The sequence below is a fragment of the Moschus berezovskii genome, chromosome 20 (genome assembly GCF_049115385.1).
Source record: "Moschus berezovskii isolate FMDL1 chromosome 20, NW_MosBer_1.0, whole genome shotgun sequence".
Lineage (NCBI taxonomy): Eukaryota > Metazoa > Chordata > Mammalia > Artiodactyla > Moschidae > Moschus > Moschus berezovskii.
Window position 1 is genome coordinate 8864596 of NC_142479.1, and position 26768 is coordinate 8891363.

Here is a 26768-nt window from a genome sequence, read left to right on the forward strand (position 1 = left end):
GGTACCATAGCCCATCCAGGCCTGATTCTTCCCTATTCTGTGCTAGGTCAGTCCTGTGTGGAATCCATCCTTTGGGAAGTCTCAGTGTCCAAGCTCCATGTGAAAGTGGCCCAAAGTTTGAACAGGCACTGGAGCTCTTCGTAAGCTGACAGACCTAGGCAGGAGACTGGAGAGTGAGCCCCACTCTGCAGAAGGAGAGACTGGGGAAACCCTGCGGGGCACATGGCTTGCCCAGGACCACATCAATTCTGAGAAGAAGGAGCCTGTGCTGAAAGCAGCTGTGTCCTCAGAGCTGAGGCCCTGGCTGCACCCAGGTCTCCCCAAGGCTGTGGGGTGGGCTTTGTGGGTGTCACTGTGCCTGCACGTGGCCTAAGGACGTGGGGGAACAGCCAGAAACCCAGACGTTCCCTTGGGGAGCTTTGTGGAAGGGACCTCAGCCACGAACCAGGAAATAATGTCAATTCCTGGCAACAGAACCCAACAGAACCCGCAACACGTGTATCCAGGCTTTTCCAGCGGAGAAGAGCCCCTGGCCAGATCACTTGCTCTCAAGATGTTTTACTGTTTGCCCCTGCCCAGAGGCCGGGGCCTCAGGCGAGCTCACAGGCAGAGTGTGTGGGAATGCAGTCGACGCTGGCTCAGGGGCCCCCAAAGAGGCCTCTGGACCTTTGCCCGAAGGAAGAGAAAGGTAACAGGGGAGGCCCATGCCGGGTCCGGCCACCTCTCCCTTCCCACCCGGGGAAGTCTGAGGCCTTTCCCTGTGTGTGGATGGGGGTTTCTCGGGCTGTGTCTGCCTCCAGAACGCCCAGCCGCATGTGGGTCAGGAGCCTGTGGGACGCTTGTGTCCACACCCTAGGGGAGGGCAGGCTGGGTGGCATGGGCAGAGTCCGGGCAGAGCTAGCTGCCCAGGCTGAACTCACGCCCTCAGGGGGGTCTCCTACCTCCTGGTTGGGTATCTGAGCAGACACTCTTCTCTCTGTTCTTTCTGGGAGCAGAAGGGCAGGCGGGCAAAAGCAGCAGCCATCCTTGCCAGGCTCAGCTCAGAAATATCGAAGCAGGGCTGGCTAATGGTTATTGTAATTGCAGATCATCCCAACTGGGGTGCCCCTGAGGGGAACACCACATCCACCTCCCAGAGGGAGGGCTCAGAGCACCAGGCCCCTGCCCGGGAGGTCCAGTGCAGGCTCCAGGTGAGCGTGGTCACGGAGGGTTCAGCCCAAATGGCGATTAAGAGGAGGCAGGCAAGGCTTGCTGCCCAGACGCCACCCAGCACACACCCCGGGGCCCAGTCTCAGGATGCCATGGAGCTCAGCACAGTCAGCTCTGACCCAGAGCTCCGAGAAGCCCTGCCTCGATGCAGCAGGAAGACCTGGAATTCAGTACGGCAGAGCCCTGAGGCGAGTTGGCTGGGGCTACTGCCTGTGAGCATGGGAAGGCTGTGCTGAGCCACACAGGGAGGAGTCCCCCACAGCTGGGGCTGGCCCTGGATCAAAGGCTGGCCTCACACCACCCATCTTGGAGACTGCAGAGAAGACTCCAATGCTGGGCCTTCTTAGCGAATTTCTAGGAAGCTTTTGTGCCCACTTAGGCACATGGCAAGGCTGGCCTGTGGCAAACTTTTCTTCTCCCCCAGCTCTAGCACTGGCCATCAAACTCAGCCAGCCTCCACGTCCATGACCTGTCCCTACAGAGGTGGGAGCTCAAGGTGCAGGACCCAGGGATCCACTGAGGGGAGATCGAGACCTGAGACATCCCCTCCCAACGACACGGGGCCAGCCGGGTACTAGCCAGCACCCTCAGCACGTCCGAACTTTGTGCCTGCACGACCGCCAACCCCAGGCCCCGATGTCCCACCCCGCCTTCCAGAACCCCCACCTCCATGTGCACTTGCACCAGCTTGTGCTTTGGTGGCAGAACGAGAGTCAGGGCCTGAGTGACTACTTTCGCAGCGGCAGTCTGCCCTGACTCCTACCAAGGACTGAGACGCCCACCATGACTGTCCCACCCTTGCAGGGAGAACAGGCTTCTACTCTGGACTGAAGCCCAGAGCCCTTCGGCAACCACATCATCCAGGGTCGCGGTTGGCTCTGCAGGCTCCATCCCTGTGTGTTCCCCATGGACGCCGTCCACTCCCTCCCCACCCAGGGGAGATTGACTTTCCTTACCCTGAGCTGATTTTCATTAGGGGCCTAGGCATTTTTCTCCTCATCTTTTATGTCATTTATAGCTTTCTATATATTTTGCTCGTAAGTGTGTGTCAATAAAGTGTTCTTCCTTGATGCCAGTTGGGAATATGGAGGCCTTCACAATGCTGTTTAAGCATCACCACTGTCTACATTGGGACACCCTCATTCTACTCCCCCCACTTCCAGCAAAGCCTGGATTCATGGCAAGCAGACCCCGTTCCACTCTCCCCCTCCTGACAACATTGAGTCATCTTCTCTCTGCATTTCTTCCCATTTTGGGGGTTTCCCCAATCAATGCCAATCACTAAAATGAGAGGAAACTAGATTTTGCTCTGACTGAAGGTCAACTTTATAGTCTCTCAGTATTGTTAGTCTTGGCATCCCCATGAATTCTACAGTCCATGGAATTCTCTAGGCCAGAATCCATGAGTTGATAGCTTTGCCCTCCTCCAGGGGATTGTGCTGACTCCCCACATATTGGAAGACCAAACTGGAGAATTCTGGTTTCTATGTCATTTGAAGGAGCCTTTGGATATCTGAAAGGACCGTGTAGGTCCTTTCAAGATGTCATCGGCCAAACGAAGCCCTCTCAGCACATATGTTCAGAATCTCCAGGTAGCCATTGCTGTTGTAAGTGGCACAAGAGAAAGGCTGAGTTCTTCCGCCGGCACAAATAAACTCACAGCAATAAACCAGGCAGGAGAAATGGAAAGATAAACCCACACCAACAAAGGGACAAGTATTCTTCAGAAAACAAGGCCAGAGAAAGACCCACCATCCTTGTGGCCCCCACACGCTGGAGAAAATCAGTGATTGGGAAGGAAACAGAAGAAACATGTGCAGGTCCAATGAGAGGCAATGCACATGGCTAGTGTAGCTCAGAGACAGCCTGACGCTTTGAATGGACACGCGGGCAAAGGGAAACACAGTGCAGGTGCCGGTGGTCATCATCTCAGAGCTAGGTGCTCAGGATGGTGATAACCAGCCTTTGGGACCCAAAGAGGGAGCAGAGGCCCTTGCAGATCCCACAGACATCTCTCTCACTCTCTGGCAGAAGAGTGTGCCGGACCCATCAAAGTCCCACAGGAGCATCTCTTGATGATCAGTGCCCAACCTCAGGGTGGATCCAACTCCACTTCTGGCACGGTTGTTCCTCTCCTTTGAGATGCTCACCTCTGGCGGTCCGAAGCCACAGGCCTGCTGGACGCCTGTGGAGACGAAACTCCCTTCAGCTGCTCACACAGGCAAGGGCACACAAGGATGCCTGTGGCCTCTGGCTCACAGATGGAAGATCAGCACCCTGTCAACCCGAAATGGGGATCGGTGCTGAAAGGGAGGCCGCACTGGACTCCCCTTTCCCTGGACACAGCGTCCCTGCTTCTAGAGCTGCTGAATCCAATCACCTGTGGAAAGGCAAACTGAAAAACACCCATCTTTCCGAGAAGGTCTCCAAAAGAGTTTAGGAACAACTCTTTTGGAAACCAGAGGGGATGACATGCATGTCCATGGAAACTTGACACCTCTCAATAATTGCACTTCACATGATTCCTAGACATATGTTCCATTCCAAATGGTTCACAAATCCAGAAGGAAATGGAGCAGACATTAGACATGAGCTCTTAGTTTTCACAGACAGTACAGAAAGGCACTACACAGAGAGTAACCAGGGAACACAGTGACATTTTTAAAATTCAAGATTTGGCCGATTTTTTGATTGGGTCACTTATTTTTCTCGAATTGAGCTGCAGCAGATGCTTGTATATTTGGGAGATTAATCCTTTATCAGTTGCTTCATTTGCAATTATTTTCTCCCATTCTGAAGGCTGTCTTTTCACCTTGCTTATAGTTCCCCTTGCTGTGCAGAAGCTTTTGATTTTATTTAAGTCCCATTTGTTTATTTTTGCTTTTATTTCCATTATTCTGGGAGGTGGGTCTTGGAGGATCCTGCTGTGATTTATGTCGGAGAGTGTTTTGCCTATGTTCTCCTCTAGGAGTTTTATAGAATCTGGTCTTACATTTAGCTCTCTAATCCATTTTTAATTTATTTTGGTGTATGGTGTCAGGAAGTGTTCTAGTTTGATTCTTTTACAAGTAGCTGACCAGTCTTCCCAGCACCACTTGTTAAAGAGAGTGTCTTTTCTCCATTTTATATTCTTGCCTACTTTGTCAAAGATAAGGTGTCCATAGGTGCATGGATTTATCTCTGGACTTTCTATTTTGTTGCAATGATCTATGTTTCTGTCTTTATGCCAGTACCATACTGTCTTGATAACTGTGGCTTTGTAGTAGAGCCTGAAGTCAGGCAGGTTAATTCCTCCAGTTCCATTCTTCTTCTTCAAGATTGCTTTGGCTATTCGAGTTTTTTTTTTTTTTTTTTTGCATTTCCATACAAATTGTGAGATTAGTTGCTCTAGTTCTGTGAAAAATATCGTTGGTAGCTTGATAGGGATTGCATTGAATGTATAAATTACTGTGGGTAGTATACTCATTTTCACAATATTTATTCTTCCAATCTACGAACACGGTATATTTCTCCATCTATTAGTGTCCTCTTTGATTACTTTCACTAGTGTTTTATAGTTTTCTATGTACACGTCTTTTGTTTCCTTAGGTAGATATATTCCTAAGTATTTAATTATTTTCGTTGCAACAGTGAATGGAATAGTTTCCTTAATTTATCTTTCTATTTTCTCATCATTATTGTATAGGAATGCAAGGGATTTCTATGTGTTGATTTGATATCCTGAAACTTTACTGTAATCATTGACTAGCTCTAGTAGTTTTCTGGTAGAGTCTTTAGTGTTTTCTGTGTAGAGGATCATTTAATCAGCGAATAGTGAAAGTTTTACTTCTTCTTTTCCAATTTGTATTCCTTTTATGTCTTTTTCTTCTCTGATTTCTGTAGCCAAAACTTCCAGAACTATGTTGAATAGTAGTGGTCAGAGTGGGCACCCTTGTCTTGTCCCTGACTTTAGGGGAAATGCTTTCAGTTTTTCACCGGTGAGGATAATGTTTGCTCTGGGTTTGTCATACATAGCTTTTATTATGTTGAGATATGTCCCTTCTATTCCCACTTTCTGAAGAGTTTTTATCATAAATGGATCTTGTATTTTGTCAAAGGCTTTCTCTGCATCTATTGAGATAACCATATGATTTTTATTTTTCAGTTTGTTAACGTGGTGTATTATGATGATTGATTTGCAGATATTGAAGAATCCTTGAATTCCTTTGATAAAGCCCACTTCGTCATGATGTATGATCTTCTTAATGTGTTGTTGGATTCTGATTGCTAGAATTTTGTTAAGGATTTTTACATCTATGTTCATCAGTGATATTGGCCTGTAGTTTTCTTTTTTTGTGGGATATTTACCAGGTTTTGGGATAAGGGTAATGGTGGCCTCATAGAATGAGTTTGGAAGTTTCCCTTCCTCAGCAATTTTCTGGAAGAGTTTGAGTAGAATAGGTGTTAGCTCTTCTCTAAATTTTTGGTAGAATTCAGCTGTGAATCCTTGTGGAACTGGGCTTTTGTTTGCTGGAAGATTTATGATTACATCCTTTAGTTCCGTGCTTGTGATGGGTCTGTTCAGATTTTCTATTTCTTCCTGGTTCAGCTTTGGCAAGGTGTACTTTTCTAGGAATTTGTCCACTTCTTCCAAGTTATTCATTTTATTGCCATATAATTGCTGATAGTATTCTCTAATAATCCTTTGTATTTCTCTGTTGTTGCTTGTGATCTCTCCATTTTCATTTCTAATTTTATTGACTTGGTTCTTCCTCCTTTGTTTCTTGATGAGTCTGGGTAATAGTTTGGCAATTTTACTTACCTTCTCAAAGAACCAGGTTTTGGCTTTGTTGATTTTTGCTATGGTCTCTTTTGTTTATTTTGCATTTATCTCTGCCCTAATTTTTACGATTTCTTTTCTTCTACTAACCCTGGGGTCTTCATTTCTTCCTTTTCTAGTGTCTTTAGATGAAGAGTTAGGTTATTTAGTTGACTTTTTTCTTGTTTCTTGAGGTTTGCCAGTATTACTGTGAACTTCCCCCTTAACACTGCTTTTACAGTGTCCCAGAGGTTTGGGGTTGTTGTGTTTTCATTTTCATTCATTTCTATGTGTATTTTGATTTCTCTTTTGATTTCTTCTATGATTTGTTCATTATTAAGCAGTGTGTTGTTCAGCCTCCATATGTTGGCATTTTAAATAGTTTTTCTCCCGTAAAGGAGATCTAATCTTACTGCATTGTGGTCAGAAAAAATGCTTGAAATGATTTCAATTTTTTTGAATTTACCAAGGCTAGATTTATGTCCCAGGATATGAGCTATCCTGGAAAAGGTTTCGTGTGTGCTTGAGAAAAAGGTGAAATTCCTTGTTTTATGTTGAAATGTCCTATAGAGATCTATTAGGTCTAACTGGTCTATTATATCAATTAAAGTTTGTGTTTCCTTGTTAATTTTCTGTTTAGTTGATCTATCCATAGATGTAAGTGGGGTGTTAAAGTCTCCCACTATTATTGTGTTTTTGTTAATTTCCCCTTTCATACTTGTTAGTAATTGTCTTACATATTCTGGTGCTTCTGTGTTGGGTGCATAAATATTTATAATTGTTATATCTTCTTCTTGGATTGATCCTTTGATCATTATGTAGTTTCCTTCTTTGTCTCTTTTCACAGCCTTTTTTTAAAGTCTATTTCATCTGATATGAGTATTTCAACTCCTGCTTTCTTTTGGTCTCTATTTGCGTGGAATATCTTCTTCCAGCCCTTCACTTTCAGTCTGTATGTGTCCCTCGATTTGAGATGGGTCTCTTGTAGACAACATATATGGGGGTCTTGTTTTTGTATCCATTCAGCCAGACTTTGCCTTTTTGTTGGGGCATTCAACCCATTTACGTTTAAGGTGATTATTGATAAGTTTGATCCCGTTGCCATTTTCTTTATTGTTTTGGATTCTAGTTCATATACACTTTCTGTGTTTCCTGTCTAGAGAAATCCTTTAGTATTTGTTGGACAGTTGGTTTGGTGATGCTGAATTCTCTCCGCTTTTGCTTGTCTGTAAAGCTTTAGATTTCTCCTTCATATTTGAATGAGATCCTTGCTGGGTATAGTAATCTGGGCTGTAGGTTACTTTCTTTCATCACTTTAAGTATTTCTTGCCATTCCCTCCTGGACTGAAGAGTTTCTGCTGAAAGATCAGCTGTTATTCTTATGGGGATCAACTTGTGTTTTATTTGTTGGTTTTCCCTTGCTGCTTTTAATATTTGTTCAAAGACATAAAGATGGCTAACAAACACATGAAAAAATGTTCAACATCCCTCATAATCAGAGAAATGCAAATCAAAACCACAATGAGATATCATTTCACACCAGTCAGAATGACTGCTATCCAAAAGTCTACATGCAATAAATGCTGGAGAGGGTGTGGAGAAAAGGGAACCCTCTTACACTTTTGGTGGGAATGCAAACTAGTACAGCCACTATGGAGAACACTGTCAAGATTCCTCAAAAAACTGGAAATAGAACTGCCATATGATCCAGCAATCGCACTCCTGGACATACACACGGAGGAAACCAGAATTGAAAGCGACACATGTACTCCAATGTTCATTGCAGCACTGTTTATAATAGCCAAGACATTGAAGCAACCTAGATGTCCATCTGCAGATGAATGGATAAGAAAGCTTTGGTACATATACACAATGGAATATTTTTCAGCCATCAAAGAGAATGCATTTGAATCAGTTTTAATGAGGTGGATGAAATTGGAGCCTATTATACAGAGTGAAGTAAGCCAGAATGAAAAACACCAATACAGTATACTAACACACACACACACACACACACACACACACACATATATATATATATGGAATTTAGAAAGATGGTAACATTAACCCTGTATACGAGACTGCAAAAGAGACATAGGTATGTAGAACAGTCTTTAGGAGTCTATGGGAGAGGGTGAGGTGGGATGACTGGGGAGAATGACATTGCAGCATGTATATTATCATATGTGAAATAAATGACCAGTCCAGATTCGACGCTTGATACAGGATGCTTGGGGCTGCTGCACGGGGATGACATGGATGGAGGATATGGGGAAGAGGGAGGTGGGAGGGGGGTTCAAAAAAGAGAACACATGTACACCCGGAGCAGATTCGTGTCAATGTATGGCAAAATCAACCAATATATTAATGCAAGGTAATTTGCCTCCAATAAAATACATTTTTTAAAAATAAATAAAATCCAAGATTTGGACTCTGGGAAAGACCTTCTGGAAAGCACAAACGGCACATCCCAATCTGGGAGACAACAGTTTACAGACACAGAGCTGTGGCAGGATTTGGCTCGTAATACACAAACGGCATGAACACAAACAAGCTTGAAGGAGAGGTCTAAAGGGACACCAGATGAAAGAAGGGACACGGAGAATACACCGAATGATGCCCAGCATTGAGGGCCTGAGAAACATGGTCTAGCTGCACTCCCTGAGCCCCGTGGGGCCCTGAACTAGGCCTCTTCTACCTGGAGGCTCAGAGAGATGGACAGTGAGGAAGGGTGCCGGGAGCCAGCGAGGGAAATCCTACCCGTGGCAAAGGTCAACTGGGGAAGAGGCCTGACGGGCAAAGGCTAATCAGGACTCGAGGAGCCCCCTGGACCTACCTGAGCATCTACCCCAAAGAAAACCGTAATCTGACTGCTTTACTATCTTACGCCTCTTACCAAGTCCTCTAATACTTACGGGGGTTTCCCCCCAACCACCTTTCTCTGAAAACATTAATTCAGAGCTGTAGTTTAAAAGTTCTCCTCGGCTTAATAGGAGTGTTCCAATCCAAGCCCCTCTGATAGCTTTCTAACTTGCATGACAAGTTTGTCCGGGCTCTTACAACTATGAGTGTGACTGTTTATAGCCTCCCAGCCATGCAAGGACAGAAAGTCTGATATTCTAAAATACAGAAATCTGTTGAAGAAGTTAAAATCATTAGAATAGTACTAAAAGAGATTTCATTGTTGAATCAATGCTTGCTGCAAAGTTTCCTGTATCTGTTGTATCCTTGGAAATATATTAATCACATATAGAGAATATAAGTAGTAGCCTTTGATTTAACCACATCAGATCTTAAGTTAATAAATTCCTTTCTTGTAGCTCACTACACCTGTACCTTATAGGAATGTAACCTTGTCATGTGTATAGCACCTGACTTTAGGAAAATCAACTTAAAAGAATATAAGCCTTTTTCTAGCTAACTAACCTTTGTTAGGAGAGAGGGCCATAAACTGTTAGCAGGCCAACTGGCCAGAAGATGATGTAAACCACCCAAAACTTTTGTATATCACGAGACATACAAAAATGAGCCCTGATCCTGATAAGGGTCAAGACTGCTGACCCCGCGTGATTTTGGCGTGACTCTATACCTCTCTTTCTCTGTTTTTTATGTGCACAACTTAGGGTATAAAAGCAGCACTGGAAAATAAAGTTTTGGTCCTTGCTCACTGAAGCTTGGTCTCCCCGTGTCGTCTTTCTCTTTTTCCGTCCTTTTCTCTATTCTCCTTTTTCTGGTTGAGATCCTTGGAGCGCTGGACCCTCTGAGTTTACTTATCTGCCTGGGCTTCTAAGACCCACTCGAGGGGGTGCCCTGGTGGGGTACCTCAAGTGATTCGAGAGGGCGCCTGCGGCCTACGTAAACAGAGCAAGCCCCGTGCTGGGGTTTTATTGGTTTCCAGCGTAAACCAAGGAATCATCAGCCCCTGTCTCTCTCTCTCTTTCTCTCTCTCTCTCTGACGCCGACGCCGTTCATCCCGAGGATACCCTGGGTCATATCGGGGCTGGACCCCGATAGAAGGGAAAAAGAAATCCTTGGCATTTCTAACACTCAGAGCAAATGCTTTGAAGGAGAAGTCAAGGAACAACACCACCGACAGTGATATTCCCAGAAAGGCAATAGCTAGGAGTCCATCTAACCCATTAGGGAAGTCCCTCTTCTCAGAGAACTGCAAGAGACGGAGGAAAGAAGGTGAAGCCCACAAATCCAATGGAAAATAAGCTGTGCTCACGGATCAGAAGAATTCCTCCTGGTAAGATGATGTCAGTACCCCATCCCCCTGATCTCCAACATGGATCAATCCAGAGGTTCCAAGCTATTACTCTCAAAATACCAACTGCTGCTCTCAGGGCATTATAACCAAAGAAATCCAAAATGTCTATGGAAACACAAAGGAGTCAAAAGGGTCAATGCAATCTGCTACAAAGCCCTGAAATGGACATAGCAGGGCTGCCTGATAGCCAATTTGATTATCACACCAGGATAACAGGACATCATGGTACTGGGAAGGAATCAAACATGCAGAACCAGATCCATGGAATGGAATTGAGAGTCCAGAAATAAACCCAAGCTTCTATGGTCAATTCATTGATGCCAAAGAAGGGGAGGCGATATAAATGGGAACAAGAGCCTCTGCAACGAAAAGACTTGGGAAATGGAGATGGTTCCATCTGAACAATCACATTGGCTTTTGGTCTCAGAACACCTCAGATTCAGTGAAACACATCAACACAAACTCTGAAGTGATGAAACTCCTGAAAATAAGCAGGGGCTATAGGGTCCTCCTTGTCAGGGACTTCTCAACATGTGTGTGTTGGGGGGAAGCAAAATTGAATCTCTTCAATTCAAGGAAACAAGAAACCAGAGGACACCCACGAGTTTCCGTCACTTGAAAAACTTGGTAACAGAAAGCTAAGCATTCACAAATCAAAATGCTATCAAACTGAACACACAAGAATATTTACAAGCAGAATATCGCAGGAGGGGTTCCTACGTAAAAGAGACAGAGAACTCACACCAGTAAGTCTCCCATAACAATCCCAGACTTATCCCTTCCCATAACACAAACTCCAACCCCAAACCTTTACCTCACTCAAAACGAAACACTAAAGCCTCACCCTTGGTCAAAAATATACATGCATACATGCATTCAGAGGCATGAGAGCATCCACAGGAGAGACACAGAGAGGAAGAGACAGACTGAAATTGGAAAGGCCAAGAAAGAGAGGAAATGAGGGAGAGCGACTGAACAATGCAGAGAGGAAATGAGTCGATTTCACAGAATATGCATGAAACTCTCTTGAGGTTGGAAACAGTGACAGTGAATATTCCCCTGCAAAGGGGAAAATGACCCACGATGATGTGACTCAAAGATAAGGATGCGGGGAACCACTGTTGGGGCAGACTCCCCAAACCCTCGAGGTTGAGTGGGAAAACTGAGTAGGACAAGGAAGGTTGATATCAGAGGGGGTGATGTGTGAATATGATCTTCCGGTCCTCCCAATGCGGGGGCAATAAATAGGCAGAAAGGGGCCTGCCTTTTGCCAGGTCCCAGAGCAAATCCAGCCCTGATACTGTCCATTCTGTGCTAGGTCATCCCTGTGTGGAATCCATCCTTTGGGAAATCTGTGTCCAAGCTCCATGTGAAAGCAGCCCAAAGTTTGAACAGGGACTGGAGCTCTTCGTAGGCTGACAGACCTAGGCAGGAGATGGGAGAGTGTGACCCACTCTTCAGATGGAGAGATGGGAAACCCTGTGGGGCAAATGGCTTGCCCAGGGCCACAACACTTCTGAGAAGAAGGAGCCTGTTCTGAAAGCAGCTGTGTCCTCAGAGCTCAGGCCCTGGCTGCACCCATGTCTCCCCAAGGCTGTGTGGTGGGCTGTGTGGCTGTCACTGTGCCTGCACGTGGCCTAAGGGCGTGGGGGAACAGCCAGAAACCCAGAGGTTCCATTGGGGAGCTTTGTGGAAGGGACTTCGGCCACTAACCAGGAAATGATGTCACTTCCTGGCAACAGAATCCAACAGAACCGCAACACATGTAACCAGGCCTGGCCAGAGGAGAGGAGACCCTGGCCAGATTGTTAGCTGTGAAGACGTTCTGCTGTTTTCCCCTGCCCAGAGGCCAGGGTCTCATGCTAGCTAACAGGCAGAATGCATGGGAATGTGGTCGACACTGGCTCAGGGCCCCACCGAGAGGCCTCTGGCCTTTTGCCAAAGGAAAAGAAAGGTAACAGGGGAGCCCCAGACCGGGTCTGGCCACCTCTCCCGTCCCACATGGGGAAGCCGAGGCCTTTCCGTGTGTGTGGATGGGGCTTTCTCGGGGTGTGTCTGCCTCAGGCAAGCCCAGCCGCATTTCGGTCAGGAGCCCCGTGTGCTGCTTGTGTCCACACCCCAGGGGAGAGCAGGCTGTGTGTCATGGGGAGTGTCCGGTCAGAGCCAGATGCCCAGGCTGACCTCATGCCTTCAGGGGGTTCTCCATCCTCCCGGGTGGTATCTGAGCAGACACTCGTGTCTCTGGTCTTTCTTGGAGCAGAAGGGCAGGCAGGCAGAAGCAGCAGCCATCCTGGTCAGGCTAAGCTCAGAAATATAGAAGCAGGGCTGGCTGATGGTCACTGACTTTGCAGATCGTCCCAGCCGAGGTGGCCTCTGAGCGGCACCCCACATCCACTTCCCAGAGGGAGGGCTCAGAGCCCCAGCCCACTGCCCGGGAGGCCCAGTGCAACCTCCAGGTGAGGGTGGCCATGGAGGGCTCAGCCCAACTGGTGATGAAGAGGAAGCAGGCAAGGCCAGCTGTCCAGATTCCACCCAGCACACACCTGGGGACCAAGTCTCAGGCTGCCACGGAGCTCAGCACAGCCGGCTCTGATGCAGAACTCCGAGAAGCCCTGCCTTGGAGGCAGCAGGAAGACCTGGAGCCCAGCATGGAAGAGCACAGAGGTGAGTTGGCTGGGGCTACTGCCTGTGAGCGAGGGGAAGAGGTGCTGAGGCACACAGCAGGTGTCCACCAGAGCTGGGGCTGGGCGTGGAACGAAGGCTAGCCTCACACAGCCCATCTTGGAAACTGCAGAGAAGACTTCGATGCTGGGCCTTCTTAGCGAATTTCTAGGAAGCTTTCGTGCCCACTTAGGCACATGGCAAGGCTGGCCTGTGGCAAACTTTTCTTCTCCCCCAGCTCTAGCTCTGGCGGTCAAACTCAGCCAGCCTCCATGTCTAAGTCCTGTCCCTACGGAGGTTGGAACTCCTGGTGCAGGACTCACAGATCCACTGAGGGGAGATCGATACCTGAGACGTCCCCTCCCAATGACAAGGGGCCAGCCGGGTATTGGCCACCACCCTCAGCACATCGGATCTCTGTGCCTGCACGACACCCAGTGCCAGGCCAAGATGTCCCACCCCGCCTTCGAGAAACTCCACCTCCACGTGCACTTGCACCTGCTCGGGCTTTGGTGGCAGAACCCGAGTCAGGGCTTGAGCGACTACCTTTGCAGCGGCAGCCTGCCCTGTCTCCTACCAAGGACTCAGAGGCCCACCATGACTGTCCAACCCTTGAAGGGAGAACAGTCCCCTGCTCTGGAGAGAAGCCCAGAACCCTTCGGCAAGCACATCATCCAGGGGCGCAGTTGGCTTTGCAGCTTCCACCCCTGTGTGTTCCCCATGGATGCCGTCTACTCCCTCCACACCCAGGAGAGACTGACTTTCCTTCCTCAGTGCTCATTTTCATCAGGCTCCTAGGCATCTTTCTTCTCATCTTTTATGTCGTTTATGGCTTTCTGTATATTTTGCTCACAAGTGTGTGTCAATAAATTTTCCCTCCTTGATGCCATTTGGGAATATGGAGGCCTTTACAATGCTGTGTAAGTGTCACCACTGTCTACATTCAGACACCCTCATTCTATACCCCCCACTTCGCAGCAAAGCCTGGATTCATGGCAAGCATTCACCGTTCCTCTCTCTCCCGCCTCTCAACATTGAGTCTACTTCTCTCTGTATTTCTTCCCATCCTTTCGGCGTCCCCAATCAATGCTATTCACTGAAATGATAGGAAACTGGATTTTGCTCTTATTGAAGGTGAAAGTTATAGTCTCTAAGTATTGTTAGAGTCTTGGCATCCCCATGAATTCTACAGTCCATAGAGTTGTCTAGACCAGAAACTTGGATGGGTAGCTTTTCCCTTCTCCAGAGGATTGTTCTGACGCCCCACATATTGGAAGACCAAAGTGGAGAGTTCTGGTTTCTACGTCATTTGAAGTAACCTTTGGGGATCTGAAAGGACTGTGTAGGTTCTTTTAAAATGTCATCTTCCAAATGAAGCCCTCTCGGCTAATGTGCTCAGAATCTCCAGGTAGGCAGTGCTGTTGTAAGTGGGACACCTAGGCACAAGGGAAAGTCTGAGTTCTTCCGCTGGCACAAACAAACTCACAAGAATAAACCAGGCAGGAGAAATGGAAAGATATACCCACACCAACAAAGTGACAAGTGTTCCTCAGAACACAAGGCCAGAGAAAGACCCACCATCCTTGTGGCCCCCACATACTCTAGAAAATCAGTGATCAGGAAGGAAAAAGAAGAAACATGTGCAGGTCCAATGAGAGGCAATGCACATGGCTAGTGTAGCTCACAGATGACCTGACGCTTCGCATGGACACATGGGCAAAGGGAAACACAGTGCAGGTGGCGGTGGTCATCATCTTACAGATAGGTGCACAGGATGGTGACAACCAGCCTTCGGGACCCAAAGAGGGAGCGGAGGGCCTAGCAGAGCCCATAGACATCTCTCTCCCTCTCTGGCAGAAGAGTGTGCCAGACCCATCAAAGTCCCACAGGAGCATCACTTAATGATCAATGCCAGCCCTCAAGGTGGATTCCATTTACTTCTGGCACGGTTGCTCCTGTCCTCTTAGATGCACACCTGTAGCGGTCCAAAGCCGTAGGCCTGTTGGGCTGCTGCGGACTCGAAACTCTCTTCAGCTGCTCACACAGACAAGGGCACGCAAGGATGCCTGTGGCCTCTGGCTCACAGATGGAAGATCAGCGCCATGTCAACCCGAACTGGGGACCGGTGTTGAAAGTGAGGCCGTACCCGACTCCCCTTTCCCTGGACACAGCGTCCCTGATGCTAGAGCTACTGAATCCTTTCAACTGTGGAAATGCATGCTGAAACACACCCATCTTTCCGAGAAGGTCTCTAGAAGGGTTTACAAGCAACCCATTTGTAAACCAGAGGGGATGACATGCATGTCCATGAAAATTGACACCTTTCAACAAATGCACTTCAAATGATTCCTAGACATACGTTCCATGCAAAACGGCTCACAAATCCAGAAGGAAATGGAGCAGACATTAGACATGAGCTCTTAGTCTCCAGACACAATGCAGAAAGGCACTACACAAAGACTAACCACAGAACACAGTGAACTTTGTCCAATCCAAGATTAGGACTCTGGGAAAGACTGTCTGAAAATGCAAAGGACACCTCCTCCCAAGCTGGGAGACAACTCTTTGCATACACAGAGTTTAGGCAGCATTTGGCTCCTAATATGCAAACGACATGAACACAAACGAGCCTGAAGGAGAGGTCTGAATGGACACCAGGCGAAGGAAGTTACACGGAGAGTATAGCAAATGATGCCCAGCACTGAGCGCCTGAGAAACACGGTCTAGCTGCACTCCTCGAGCCCAGTGGGACCCTGGACTAGGCCTCTTCCACCTGGAGGCTCAGAGAGATGGACAGTGAGGAAAGGGAAAAGAAATCCTCGGCAATTCTAACAAGCTCAGCAAATGCTTAGAAGGAGAAGGCAAGTATCAACCCCACCATCAGTGAATTCCCTGAAAGGCAATAGCTAAGAATCCATCTAGCCCAGGAGGGGTGCCCCTCTTCTCAGAGAACTGCAAGAGATGAATGAAAGAAGGTGAAGCCCTCCAATCCAATGGAAAATAAGCTGTGCTCACGGATCCGAAAAATTCCTCATGATAAGATGATGTCACTTCCCCCCTCCCCCGGAACCACACCATGGGGCAATCCAGAGGTTCCACACTATTCCTCTCAAAATAAAAATGGCTTCTCTCAGGGAATAAAAACCAAATAATTCCAAAATGTCTATGGAAACACTACGGGATCAAAATAGTCAATGCAATCAGCCGCAAAAACCTGAAATGGACATAGCCGGCTGCTGATAGTCAATTAGACTATCACACTAGGATCATCAGGACAGCATGGTACTGGGAAGAAATCAAACACTCAGAACCAGATCCATGGAATGGAATTGAGGGTCCAGACATAAACCCAAGCTTCTACGGTCAATTCCTCGACACCAAAGGAGGGGAGGCGATACGAATGGGAGCATGAGTCTGTGCCACAAAAGACCATGGGAATTGCAGATGGTTCCACCTGAACAATCCCATTGGCTTTTGGCCTCATAACACCTCAGATTCAGTGAAACACATCAACGCAAAGCCTGAAGTGAAGAAACTCCTGGAAATAAGCACGGGCCATAGGCTTTTAATGTCAAGGACTTCTCAACATGTGTGGGTGAAAAAGCAAAATAGGGTCTCTTCAAGTCAAGGAAACAGGAAACCAAAGAAACACACGAGTTTCCTTCCACTTGAACAGAAAAGTTAAGCATTCACAAATCAAAATGGTAACAAACTGAACACAAAAGTATATTTGCAAACAGAATATCAGAGAAGGGGTTCCTACGTAAAAGAGACTGAGAACTCACACGACTAAGTCTCTCAGAACAAACCTCAGACCTATCCCTTCCCGTAACACCAACTGCAACCCAAACCATTACCTCACTCGACACGAAACCCTAAAGCCTCAACCTAGGTCAACACTATACATGTTTACATGCATTCACAGACATGGAAGCATCCACAGGAGAGACACAGAGAGGAAGAGACAGACTGAATTTGGAAAGATCAAGAAAGAGACAGAACGAGGGAGAGAGACTGAACAATGGAGAGAGGAAATGAGTCGATTTCTCAGAATTTGCATGAATCTCTCTTGAGGATGGAAACAATGACAGTGCCTATTCCCCCTGCAAGAGGGAAAATGACCCAAGTTGATGAGTCTCAAAGACAAGGATTCGGGGAGCCACTGTTGGGGCAGCCTCCCCCAGGCCTCAAGGCTGAGTGGGACACTTGAATAGGACGAGGAAGGTTGATATCAGAGGTTGCGATGTGTGAATATGATCTTCCGGTCCTCCCAATGCAGGGGTCAAGAAATAGGCAGGAAGGGGACTGCCTTTTCCCAGATCCCAAAGCCCATCCAGGCCTGATTCTGCCCATTCTGTGCTAGGTCAGCCCTGTGTTGAATCCGTCCTTTGGGAAGTCTCAGTGTCTAAGTTCCATGTGATAGCAGCCGAAAGTTTGAACAGGCACTGGAGCTGTTTGTAGGATGACAGACCTAGGGAGGAGATGGAAGAGTGACCCCTACTCTGCAGATGGAGAGACTGGGGAAACCATGGGGGGCACACGGCTTGCCGAGGACCACATCACTTCTGAGAAGAGGGAACCTAGGCTGAAAGCGGCTGTGTCCTCAGAGCTCAGGCCCAGGTTTCACCCAGGTCTCCCGAAGGCTGTGGGGTGGGATGGATGGGTGTCACTGTGCCTGCGCTTGGCATAAACATGTGGGAGAACAGCCAGAAACCCAGAGGTTCCCTTGGGGAGCTTTGTGGAAGGGACCTCGGCCACGAACCAGGAAATGATGTCACTTCCTGGCAACAGAACCCAACAGAACCCACAACCCGGGTATCCAGGCCTCCCCCGCGGAGAGGAGCCCCCAGCCAGATTGCTTGCTGTCAAGATGTTCTGCTGTTTGCCCCTGCCCAGAGGCCAGGGCCTCAGTCGAGCTCATAGGCAGAGTGTGTGGGAAGGCGGTCGATGCTGGCTCAGGGCCTCTCCGAGAGTCCTCTGGCCCTTTGCCCACAGGAAGAGAAATGTAACAGGGGAGCCTCTGGCCGGGTCCGGCCACCTCTCCCGTCCCACCCGAGGAAGCCTGAGGCATTTTGCTGTGTGTGGATGGGTGTTTCTCCGGCCGTGTCTGCCTCAAGCAAGCCCAGTCACATGTGGGTCAGGAGCCCGTGGACCGCTTGTGTCCACCCCCAAGCGAGAGCACGTTTGGTGGCATGGTGAGTGTCCGGGCAGAGTCGTGTGCCCAGGGTGACCTCACACCCTTGGGGGGGTCTCCATCCTCCCCAGTGTGTATCTGAACAGGCATTCATCTCTGTTCTTTCTGGGAGTGGAAGGGCAGACGTGCAGAAACAATAGACATCCTGGCCAGGCTAAGCTCAGAAATATTGAAGCAGGGGTGGCTGATGGTCACTATCATTGCATAGCGTCCCACCCGAGGTGGCCCCTGAGGGGCACACCCCATGCACCTACCAGAGGTAGGGTTCAGAGCACCACCCCCTGACGAGGAGGCCCAGTGCAGGCTCCAGGTGTGCATGGCCATGGAGGGCTCAGCCCAACTGGCAATGAAGAGGAGGCGGGCAAGACCTGCTGTGCAGACACCATGCAGCACATAAACCGGGGCCCAGTCTAAGGCTTCCACGGAGCTCAGCAAAGCTGGCTCTGACACAGAGCTCCAAGAAGACCTGCCTCAGAGGCAACAATAGGACCTGGAGCCAAGCACGGCAGAGCTCAGAGGTGAAGCATTTGGACTTCTGCATGTGAGTGTGGGGAGGCGGTGCTGAGCCACACAGGGAGGAGTCCCACAGAGCTGGGTCTGGGCCTGGACCAAAGGCTGGTTTCAAACTACCCATCTTGGAGACTGTAGAGAAGACTCCAATGCTGGGCCTTCTTAGAGAATCTCTAGGAAGCTTTTGTGCCCATTTTGGCACAAGGCAAGGCTGGCCTGTGGCAAACTTTTCTTCTCCCCCAGCTCCAGCTCTGGCTGTCAAACTCAGCCAGCCTCCATGTCCAAGACCTGTCCCTACAGAGGTGTGAACTCCAAGTGCAGGACACAGGGATCCACTGAGGGGAGATAAAGACCTGAGACGCCCCACCCAAAGAAACGGGGCCAGCCGTGTACTGGCCAGCATCCTCAGCACATCGGATCTCTGCCTGCATGACCCTGATGTCCCACCACGACTTCCAGAGGCTCCACCACCACTGGCACTTGCATCTGCTCAGTCTTTGGCGGCAGGACTCGAGTCAGGGCCTGAGTGACCACCTGCACAGAGGGAGCGTGTCGTGGCTCCTGCCAAGGACTGAGACGCCCACCATGACTGTCCAACACCTGCAGGGAGAACAGGTCACTGCTCTGGACATAGACCCAGAGCCCGTTCGGCAAACACCTCGTCCAGGGGTGCAGTTGGCTCTGCAGCCACCATCTCTGTGTGTTCCTCATAGTCGCTGTCCACTCCCTCACCACCCAGGGGAGACTGACTTCCCTTCCCCTGAGCTGATTTTCTTTAGGCTCCTAGGAATCTTTCTTCTCATCTTTTATGTCTTTGATGGCTTTCTGTATATTTTGCTAGCAAGTGTGTGTCAATAAATTTTCCTTCCTTGATGCCATTGGGAATATGGAGGCCTTCAGAATGCTGTGTAAGCATCACCACTTTCTACATTCGAACACCCTCATTCTCCCCCCCCCCCGCCCTGTTTAGAAGCAAAGCCTGGATTCATGGCAAGCACTCCCCGTTCCTCTCTCCCCCGCCTGAAAACATTGAGTCTACTTCTCTCTGCATTTCTTCCCATTCTTTCGGGGTCCCCAATCAATAACAATCACTGAAACGATAGGAAACTTTATTATGCTCTGACTGAAGGTGAAAGTTATACTCTCTCAGTATCATTCGAGTCTTGGCATTCCCATGAATTCCACAGTCCGTGGAATTCTCTAGGCCAGAATCCTGGAGTGGGTAGCTTTTCCTTTCTCCAGGCGATTGTTCTGACTCCCCATATGTTGGAAGACCAAACTGGATTATTCTGGTTTCTATGTCATTTGAAGTAGCCTTTGGGTATCTGAAAGGACCGTGTAGGTCCTTTCAAGAAGTCATATGCCAAACGAAGCCCTCTCGGCAAATGTGCTCAGAATCTCCAGGTAGGCAGTGCTGTTTCAGTGGGAAACCTCAGGCACAAGGGAAAGTCTGAGTTCTTCCGCCGGCACAAACAAGGGCTGACCTAGCACAGAATGGGGCAGAATCAGACCTGGATGGGCTCTGGGACGTGGGAAAAGGCAGTCCCCTTCCTGCCTATTTCTTGACCCCCTCATTGGGAGGACCGGAGGTCATATTCAGACATCGCTCCTTCTGATATCAACTTTCATCCTCCTGCTCAAGTGTCCCACTCAGATTCGAGGGGTGGGGGAGGATGCCAAAACAGTGGCTCCCCGCATCCTTGTCTTTGAGCCTCATCAACTTGTGTCATTTTCCCCTTTGCAGAGGGAATAGGCATTGTCATTGTTTCAAAACTAAAGAGAGATTCATGCAAATTCTGTGGAATCGACTCATTTCCTCTCTCCATTGTTCAGTCTCTCTCCCTCCTTCTGTCTCTTTCTTGAACATTCCAAATTCAGTCTGTCTCTTCCTCTCTGTGTCTCTGCTGTGGATGCTCACGTGCCTGTGAATGAATGTAAGCATGTATATTGTTAACCTAGAGTGAGGCTTCAAGGTTTCCTTTCCAGGGAGGTAAAGGTTTGGGGATGGAGTTGAGGTTAGGGGAAGTGGTAGGCCTGGGGTTTGTTCTGAGAAATTTAGTCATGTGAGTTCTTGTCTCTTTTACTTAGGAAACACTTCTATATTCTGCTTGCAAATATTCTTTTGTGTTTAGTTTGTTACCATTTTGATTTGTGAATGCTAAGCTTTTCTGTTGCAAAGCTGTTCAAGTGGATGGAAGCTAGTTGATGTTGTTTGGTTTCCTGTTTCCTTGACTTGAAGAGACGCAATTTTGCTTCCGCCACCACACACATGTTGTGAAGTCCCTGATATTAAGGAGCCTATGGCCCGTGCTTATTTCTAGGAGTTTCATCACTTCAGGCTTTGTGTTGATATGTTTCACTGAATCTGAGGTGTTATGAGACCAAAAGCCAATGTGATTATTCAGATGGAACCACCTCCAATCCCCACGGCTTTTCATTGCAGAGGCTCTTGTTCCCATTCATATCACCTCCCCTCCTTTGGCGTCAATGAATTTTCCATAGAAGCTTGGGTTGATTTCTGGACCCTCAATTCCATTCCATGGATCTGGTTCTGAATGTTTGATTTCTTCCCAGTACCATGCTGTCTTGATGATCCTAGTGTGATAGTCTAATTGGCTATCAGGAAACCTGCTATGTCCATTTCAGAGCTTTACGGCAGATTGCATTGACTCTTTTGACTCCTTTGAGTTTCCATAGACATTTTGGAATTATTTGGTTTTTATGCCCTGAGAACAGCCTTTGGTATTTTGAGAGAAATAGCATGCAACCTCTGGATTGCCCCACGGTGGGGGTTGGGTGGAGGGGGAATGACATCATCTTACCAGGAGGAATTCTTCTGATCCGGGAGCACAGCTTATTTTCCATTGAATTGGTGGGCTTCACCTTCTTTCATCCATCTCTTGCAGTTCTCTGAGAAGAGGGGCTTCCCTTCTGGGTTAGATGGATTCCTAGCTATTGCCTTTCAGGAAATGTCACTGTCGGTGGGGTTCATCCTTGCCTTCTCCTTCTAAGTGTTTGCTGTGAATGTTAGAAATGCCAAGGATTTCTTTTCCCCTTCCTCATTGTCCATCTCTCTGAGCCTCCAGGTAGAACAGGCCTAGTCCAGGGTCCCCAGGGGCTCGGGGAGTGCAGCTAGATCGTGTTTCTCAGTTGCTCAGTGCTGGGCATCATTCGGTGTACTGTCCGTGTTCCTTCTGTCATCTGGTGTCCCTTCAGACCTCTCCCTCAGGCTCCTTTGTGTTCATGTCATTTTGTGTATTAGAAGCTAAATCTGCCTAAGCTCTGTGTATGCAAACAGTTGTCTCTCAGCTTGGGAGGTGTCATTTGCGTTTTACAGACCATCTTTCCCAGAGTCCAAATCTTGGTTAGACAACATTCACTGTGTTCCCTGGTTACTCTTTGTGTAGTTCCTTTCTGCATTTTGTGTGAAGACAGAGCTCATGTCCAATGTCCGCTCCATTTCCTTCTGGTTTTGTGAACTGTTTACCATGAAACCTATGTCTAGGAATCATTTGAAGTGCATTTGTTGAGAGGTGTCAAGTTTCCATGGACATGCATGTCATCCCCTCTGGGTTCCAAATGCGTTGCTCCTAAACTTTTTAGGAGACCTTCTCGGAAAGGTGGGTGTTTTTCAGCTTGCGTTTTCACAGTTGAATGGATTCAGCAGCTCTAGCAGAAGGGACGCTGACTCCAATGAAAGGGGAGTTGGGTGCAGCCTCCCTTTCAGCACAAATACCCAGGTTGGATTGGCAGGGGACAGATCTTCCATCTGTGAGCCACAGGGCACTGGCATCGTTTTGTGCTCTTGGCTGTGTGAGCAGCTGAAGGGAGTTTCATCTCCACAGGTGCCCAGCAGGCCTGTGGCTTCGTACTGCCAGAAGTGAGCATCTCAGAAGACAGGAGCCACCGTGCCAGAAATGGAGTGGGATCCACCCTGAGAGTGGGCACTGATCGTCAAGAAATGCTCCTATGGGTCTTTGATGGGTCCGGCACACTCTTCTGCCAGAGAGCGAGAGAGATGTCTATGGGCTCTCCTAGGCTCTCCGCTCCCTCTTGTGGTCCCGAAGGCTGGTTGTCACCATGATGAGTACCTAGCTCGAGATGATGACCACTGCCACCTGCACTGTGTTTCCTTTTGCCCACATGTCCAATCAAAGTCTCAGGCTGTCTCTGAGCTACACTAGCCATGTCCATTGCCTCTCATTGGACCTGCATATGTTTCTTCTGTTTCCTTCCTGATCATACATTTTCTTGAGCATGTGGGGGCCACAAGGATGGTGTGTCATTCTCTGGGCCTGTGTTCTAAGGAAAAGTTGTCCTTCTGTTGGTGTGGGTTTATCTTTCCATTTCTCCTGCCTGATTTATTGTTGTGAGTTAGTTTGAGCCGGGAGAAGAACTCAGCATTTCCTTGTGCCTGAGATGTCCCACTTACCACAGCACTGCCTACCTGGAGATTCTGAGCAGTTATCAAGAGGGCTTCGATGGGCAGATGACATCTTGAAAGGACCTACACGGTCCTTTCAGATACCCAAAGGCTCCTTCAAATGACATAGAAACCAGAATTTTCCAGTTTGGTCTTCCAATATGTGGGGACTCAGAACAATCTCCCGGAGAAGGGAAAAGCTACCCACTCCAAGATTCTGGCCTATAGAATTCCATGGACAGTAGAATTCATGGGCAATGTCAAGACGCTAACAATACTGAGAGACTATACCTTTCATCTTCACTCACAGGAAAATCCAGTTTCCTTTCATTTCAGTGATTGCATTGACTGGGGACCCCGAAAGGATGAGAAGAAATGCAGAGAGAAGTAGACTCAATGTTTTCAGGCGGGGGAGAGAGGAACAGCGAGTGCATGCCATGAATCCAGGCTTTCCAGTGAAGTGGGGGGTGGATAGAATGAGGGTGTCCGAATGTAGAAAGGGGTGATGCGTACATAGCATTCTGAAGGCCTCCATATTCCCAAATGGCATCAAGGAAGGGAAATTTATTCACACATTGCAAGCAAATTATACAGAAAGCCATAAAAGACATAAAAGATGAGAAGAAAGATGCCTAGTAGCCTGATGAAAATAAGCTCAGGGGAAAGGAAGTCAATCTCCCCTAGGTGGGGACAGAGTGGACGGCATCCACAGGGAACACACAGGGGTGGAGCCTGCAGAGCCAAAAGCGCCCCTGGACGAGGTGTGTGCCGAACGGGCTCTGGGTCTCTGTCCAGAGCAGAGGCCTTTTCTCCCTGCAGGGGTGGGACAGGCATGGTGGGTGTCTGAGTCCTTGGCATGAGCCAGGGTAGGCTGTCACTTCGCAGGTGGTCACACAGACCCTGACTCGGGTTCTGCCGTCAACACCCGAGCAGGTGTAAGTGAACATTGAGATCGAGGATCTGGAAACGGGGTGGGACATCGGGGCCTGGGTCTGTGGGTCGTGCAGACAAAGATCCGATGTGCTGAGTGTGCCTGCCAGTACCCGGCGGGCCACATGTCTTTGGGAGGGGACGTCTCACGTCTCGAACCCCCCTCAGTGGATCCTTGGGTCCTGAACCTGGAGCTGCCACCTCTGTAGGGACAGGTTTTGGACGTGGAGCCTCACTGAGTTTGACGGCCAGAACTAGAGCTGGGGGAGAATAAAAGTTTGCCACAGGCCAGCTTTGCCATGTACCTAAGTGGGCACGAAAATTTCCTAGAGATTCGCTAAGAAGGCCCAGCATTGGAGTCTTCTCTGGAGTCTCCAAGATGGGTGGTGTGAGGCTAGCCTTTGGTCCCGGCCCAGCCCCAGTTCTGTGGGACTCCTATTTGTGTGCCTCAGCACTGAATCCCTACACTCATATGCAGCAGTCCCAGCCACCTCACATATGTGCTATGCCGTGCTGGGTTCCAGGTCCTCCTGCTACCTCAGGGGCAGGGTGTTTCAGAGCTCTGGCTCAGAGCCGGTTCTGCGGAGCTCCGTGGCAGCCTGAGACTGGGCCCCGGGGTGCATGCTGGTTGGTGTCTGGGCAGCAGGCCTTGCCTGCTCCATCTTCATTGCCAGTTGGGCTGAGCCCTCCTTGGCCACGCTCACTTGGAGCCTGCACTGGGCCTCCCGGGCAGGGGGCTGGTGCTCTGAGCGCTCCCTCTGGGAAGTGGATGGGGTGTGCCCCTCAGGGGCCAACTCGGGTGGTACGCTCTGCAATGATAGTGACCATCAGCCAGCCCTGCTTCGATATTTCTGAGCTGAGGCTGACCATGATGGCTGCTGCCTCTGCCTGTCTGCCCTTCTGCTCCCCGAAAGAGCAGAGACAAAGATCTGCTCAGATACCCACCCAGGAGGACGGAGACACCCCTTAGGGTGTGAGGTCAGCCTGGGCAGCGGGCTCTGCCAGGAAGCTCCACATGCCACCCAACCTTCTCTCCCCTGGGGTGTGGACAAAAGCGACCCTCCTGACCCACATGCGGTTGGGCTTGCTTGAGGAAGACACACCCTGAAAAACCCCCATCCACACACAGCAATAGGCCTCAGGCTTCCCCGTGTGGGACGGGAGAGTTGGCAGGACCCGGTCTGGGGCTCCCCTGTTACATTTCTGTTCCTTCGGGCAAAAGCCAGAGGTCTCTCGGGGGGTGGGGGGCCTGAGCTAGCGTCGACCGCGTTCCCACACACTCTGCCTGTGAGCTCTCCTGAGGTCCCAGCATCTGGGCAAGGGCAAGCAGCAGAACATCTTGACAGCAAACGATCTGGCTGGTGGCTCCTCTCCGCTGGGGAGGCCTGGATACCCGGGTTGTGGGTTCTGTTGTGTTCTGTTGCCAGGAAGTGACATCATTTCCTGGGTTCGTGGCCGGGGTCCCTTCCACAAAGCTCCCCTAGGGAACTTCTGGGTTCCTGGCTGTTCCCCCACTCCCTTAGACCACGTGCAGACACAGTGACACCACACAGCCCACTCCAGAGTATTGGGGAGACCTGGGTGCAGCCAGGGCCTGAGCTCTGAGGACAGAGCTGCTTTCAGAACAGGTTCCTTCTTCTCAGAAGTGTTGTGGCAAGGCATGTGCTCCACAGGGTAACCAAGTCTCTTGATCTTCAGAGTGGGGGACACTCTCTCATCTTCTGCCTAGGTTTGTCAGCCTATGAACAACTCCATTTCGTGTTCATACTTTGGGCCGCAATCACATGGAGCTTGGACACTGAGACTTTCCAAAGGACGGATTCCACACAGGGCTGACCTAGCACAGAATGGGGCAGAATCAGGCCTGGATGGGCTCTGGGACCTGGGAAAAGGCAGTCCCCTTCCTGCCTGTTTCTTGACCCCCGCATTGGGAGGACCGGATGGTGATAACCAGACATCGCCCCCTCTGATATCAACCTTCCTCGTCCTACTCAAGTGTCCCACTCAGACTCTAGGGGTGGGGGAGTCTGCCCCAACAGTGGCTCCCCGCATCCTTGTCTTTGAATCTCATCATCTTGGGTCATTTTACCCCTTGCAGGGAGAATAGTCACTGTCAGTGTTTCCAACCTCAAGAGAGATTCATGCAAATTCTGTGAAATCGACTCATTTCCTCTCTCCATTGTTCAGTCTCTCTCCCACGTTCCGTCTCTTTCTTGACCTTTCCAAATTCAGTCTGTCTTCCTCTCTGTGTCTCTCCTGTGGATGCTTGCATGCACACTTCAGGCTTTGCGTTGATGTGTTTCACTGAATCTGACGACTTATGAGACCAAAAGCCAATGTGATTGTTCAGATGGAACCATCTCCAATTCCCATCTTTCATTGCAGAGGCTCTTGTTCCCATTCGTATCACCTCCCCTCCTTTGGCGTCGAGGAATTGACCGTAGAAGCTTGGGTTTATGTCTGGAACCTCAAATCCATTCCATGGATCTGGTTCTGAGTGTTTGATTTCTTCCCAGTACCATGCTGTCCTGATGATCCTAGTGTGATAGTCTAATTGATTATCAGCAGCCTGCTATGTCCATTTCAGAGCTTTATGGCAGATTGCATTGACTCTTCTTTGTGTTTCCATAGACATTTTGGATTCTTTGTTTATAATGCCCTGAGAAAATCCGTTGGTATTTTGAGAGGAATAGAGTGGAACCTCTGGATTGCCCCATGGTGGGGGTCAGGGGGAAGGGGAAGTGACATCATCTTACCAGGAGGAATTCTTCTG

At 49.0% G+C, this 26768-nt stretch overlaps 2 protein-coding genes across 2 annotated transcripts in view; both read left to right on the forward strand.

Annotated features, from left to right (window-relative positions):
- The first annotated feature begins 288 nt into the window (after positions 1–288).
- On the forward strand, positions 289–14919 carry LOC148774615 (uncharacterized). The gene is made up of 5 exons (XM_088828875.1): positions 289–688; positions 1113–1310; positions 12839–12934; positions 13353–13464; positions 14906–14919. Exons 1-5 carry the CDS (start codon positions 455–457, stop codon positions 14917–14919), a joined length of 654 nt encoding a protein of 217 aa, XP_088685001.1. The 5' UTR covers positions 289–454.
- A 2787-nt stretch (positions 14920–17706) lies between these two features.
- Positions 17707–26768, forward strand: part of LOC148774616 (uncharacterized) — an 89544-nt gene continuing 80482 nt past the window's right edge. The window contains exon 1 of the mRNA XM_088828876.1: positions 17707–17943. Coding sequence (XP_088685002.1) covers positions 17707–17943 — 237 coding nt within the window. The remainder of the gene's footprint in view (positions 17944–26768) is intronic.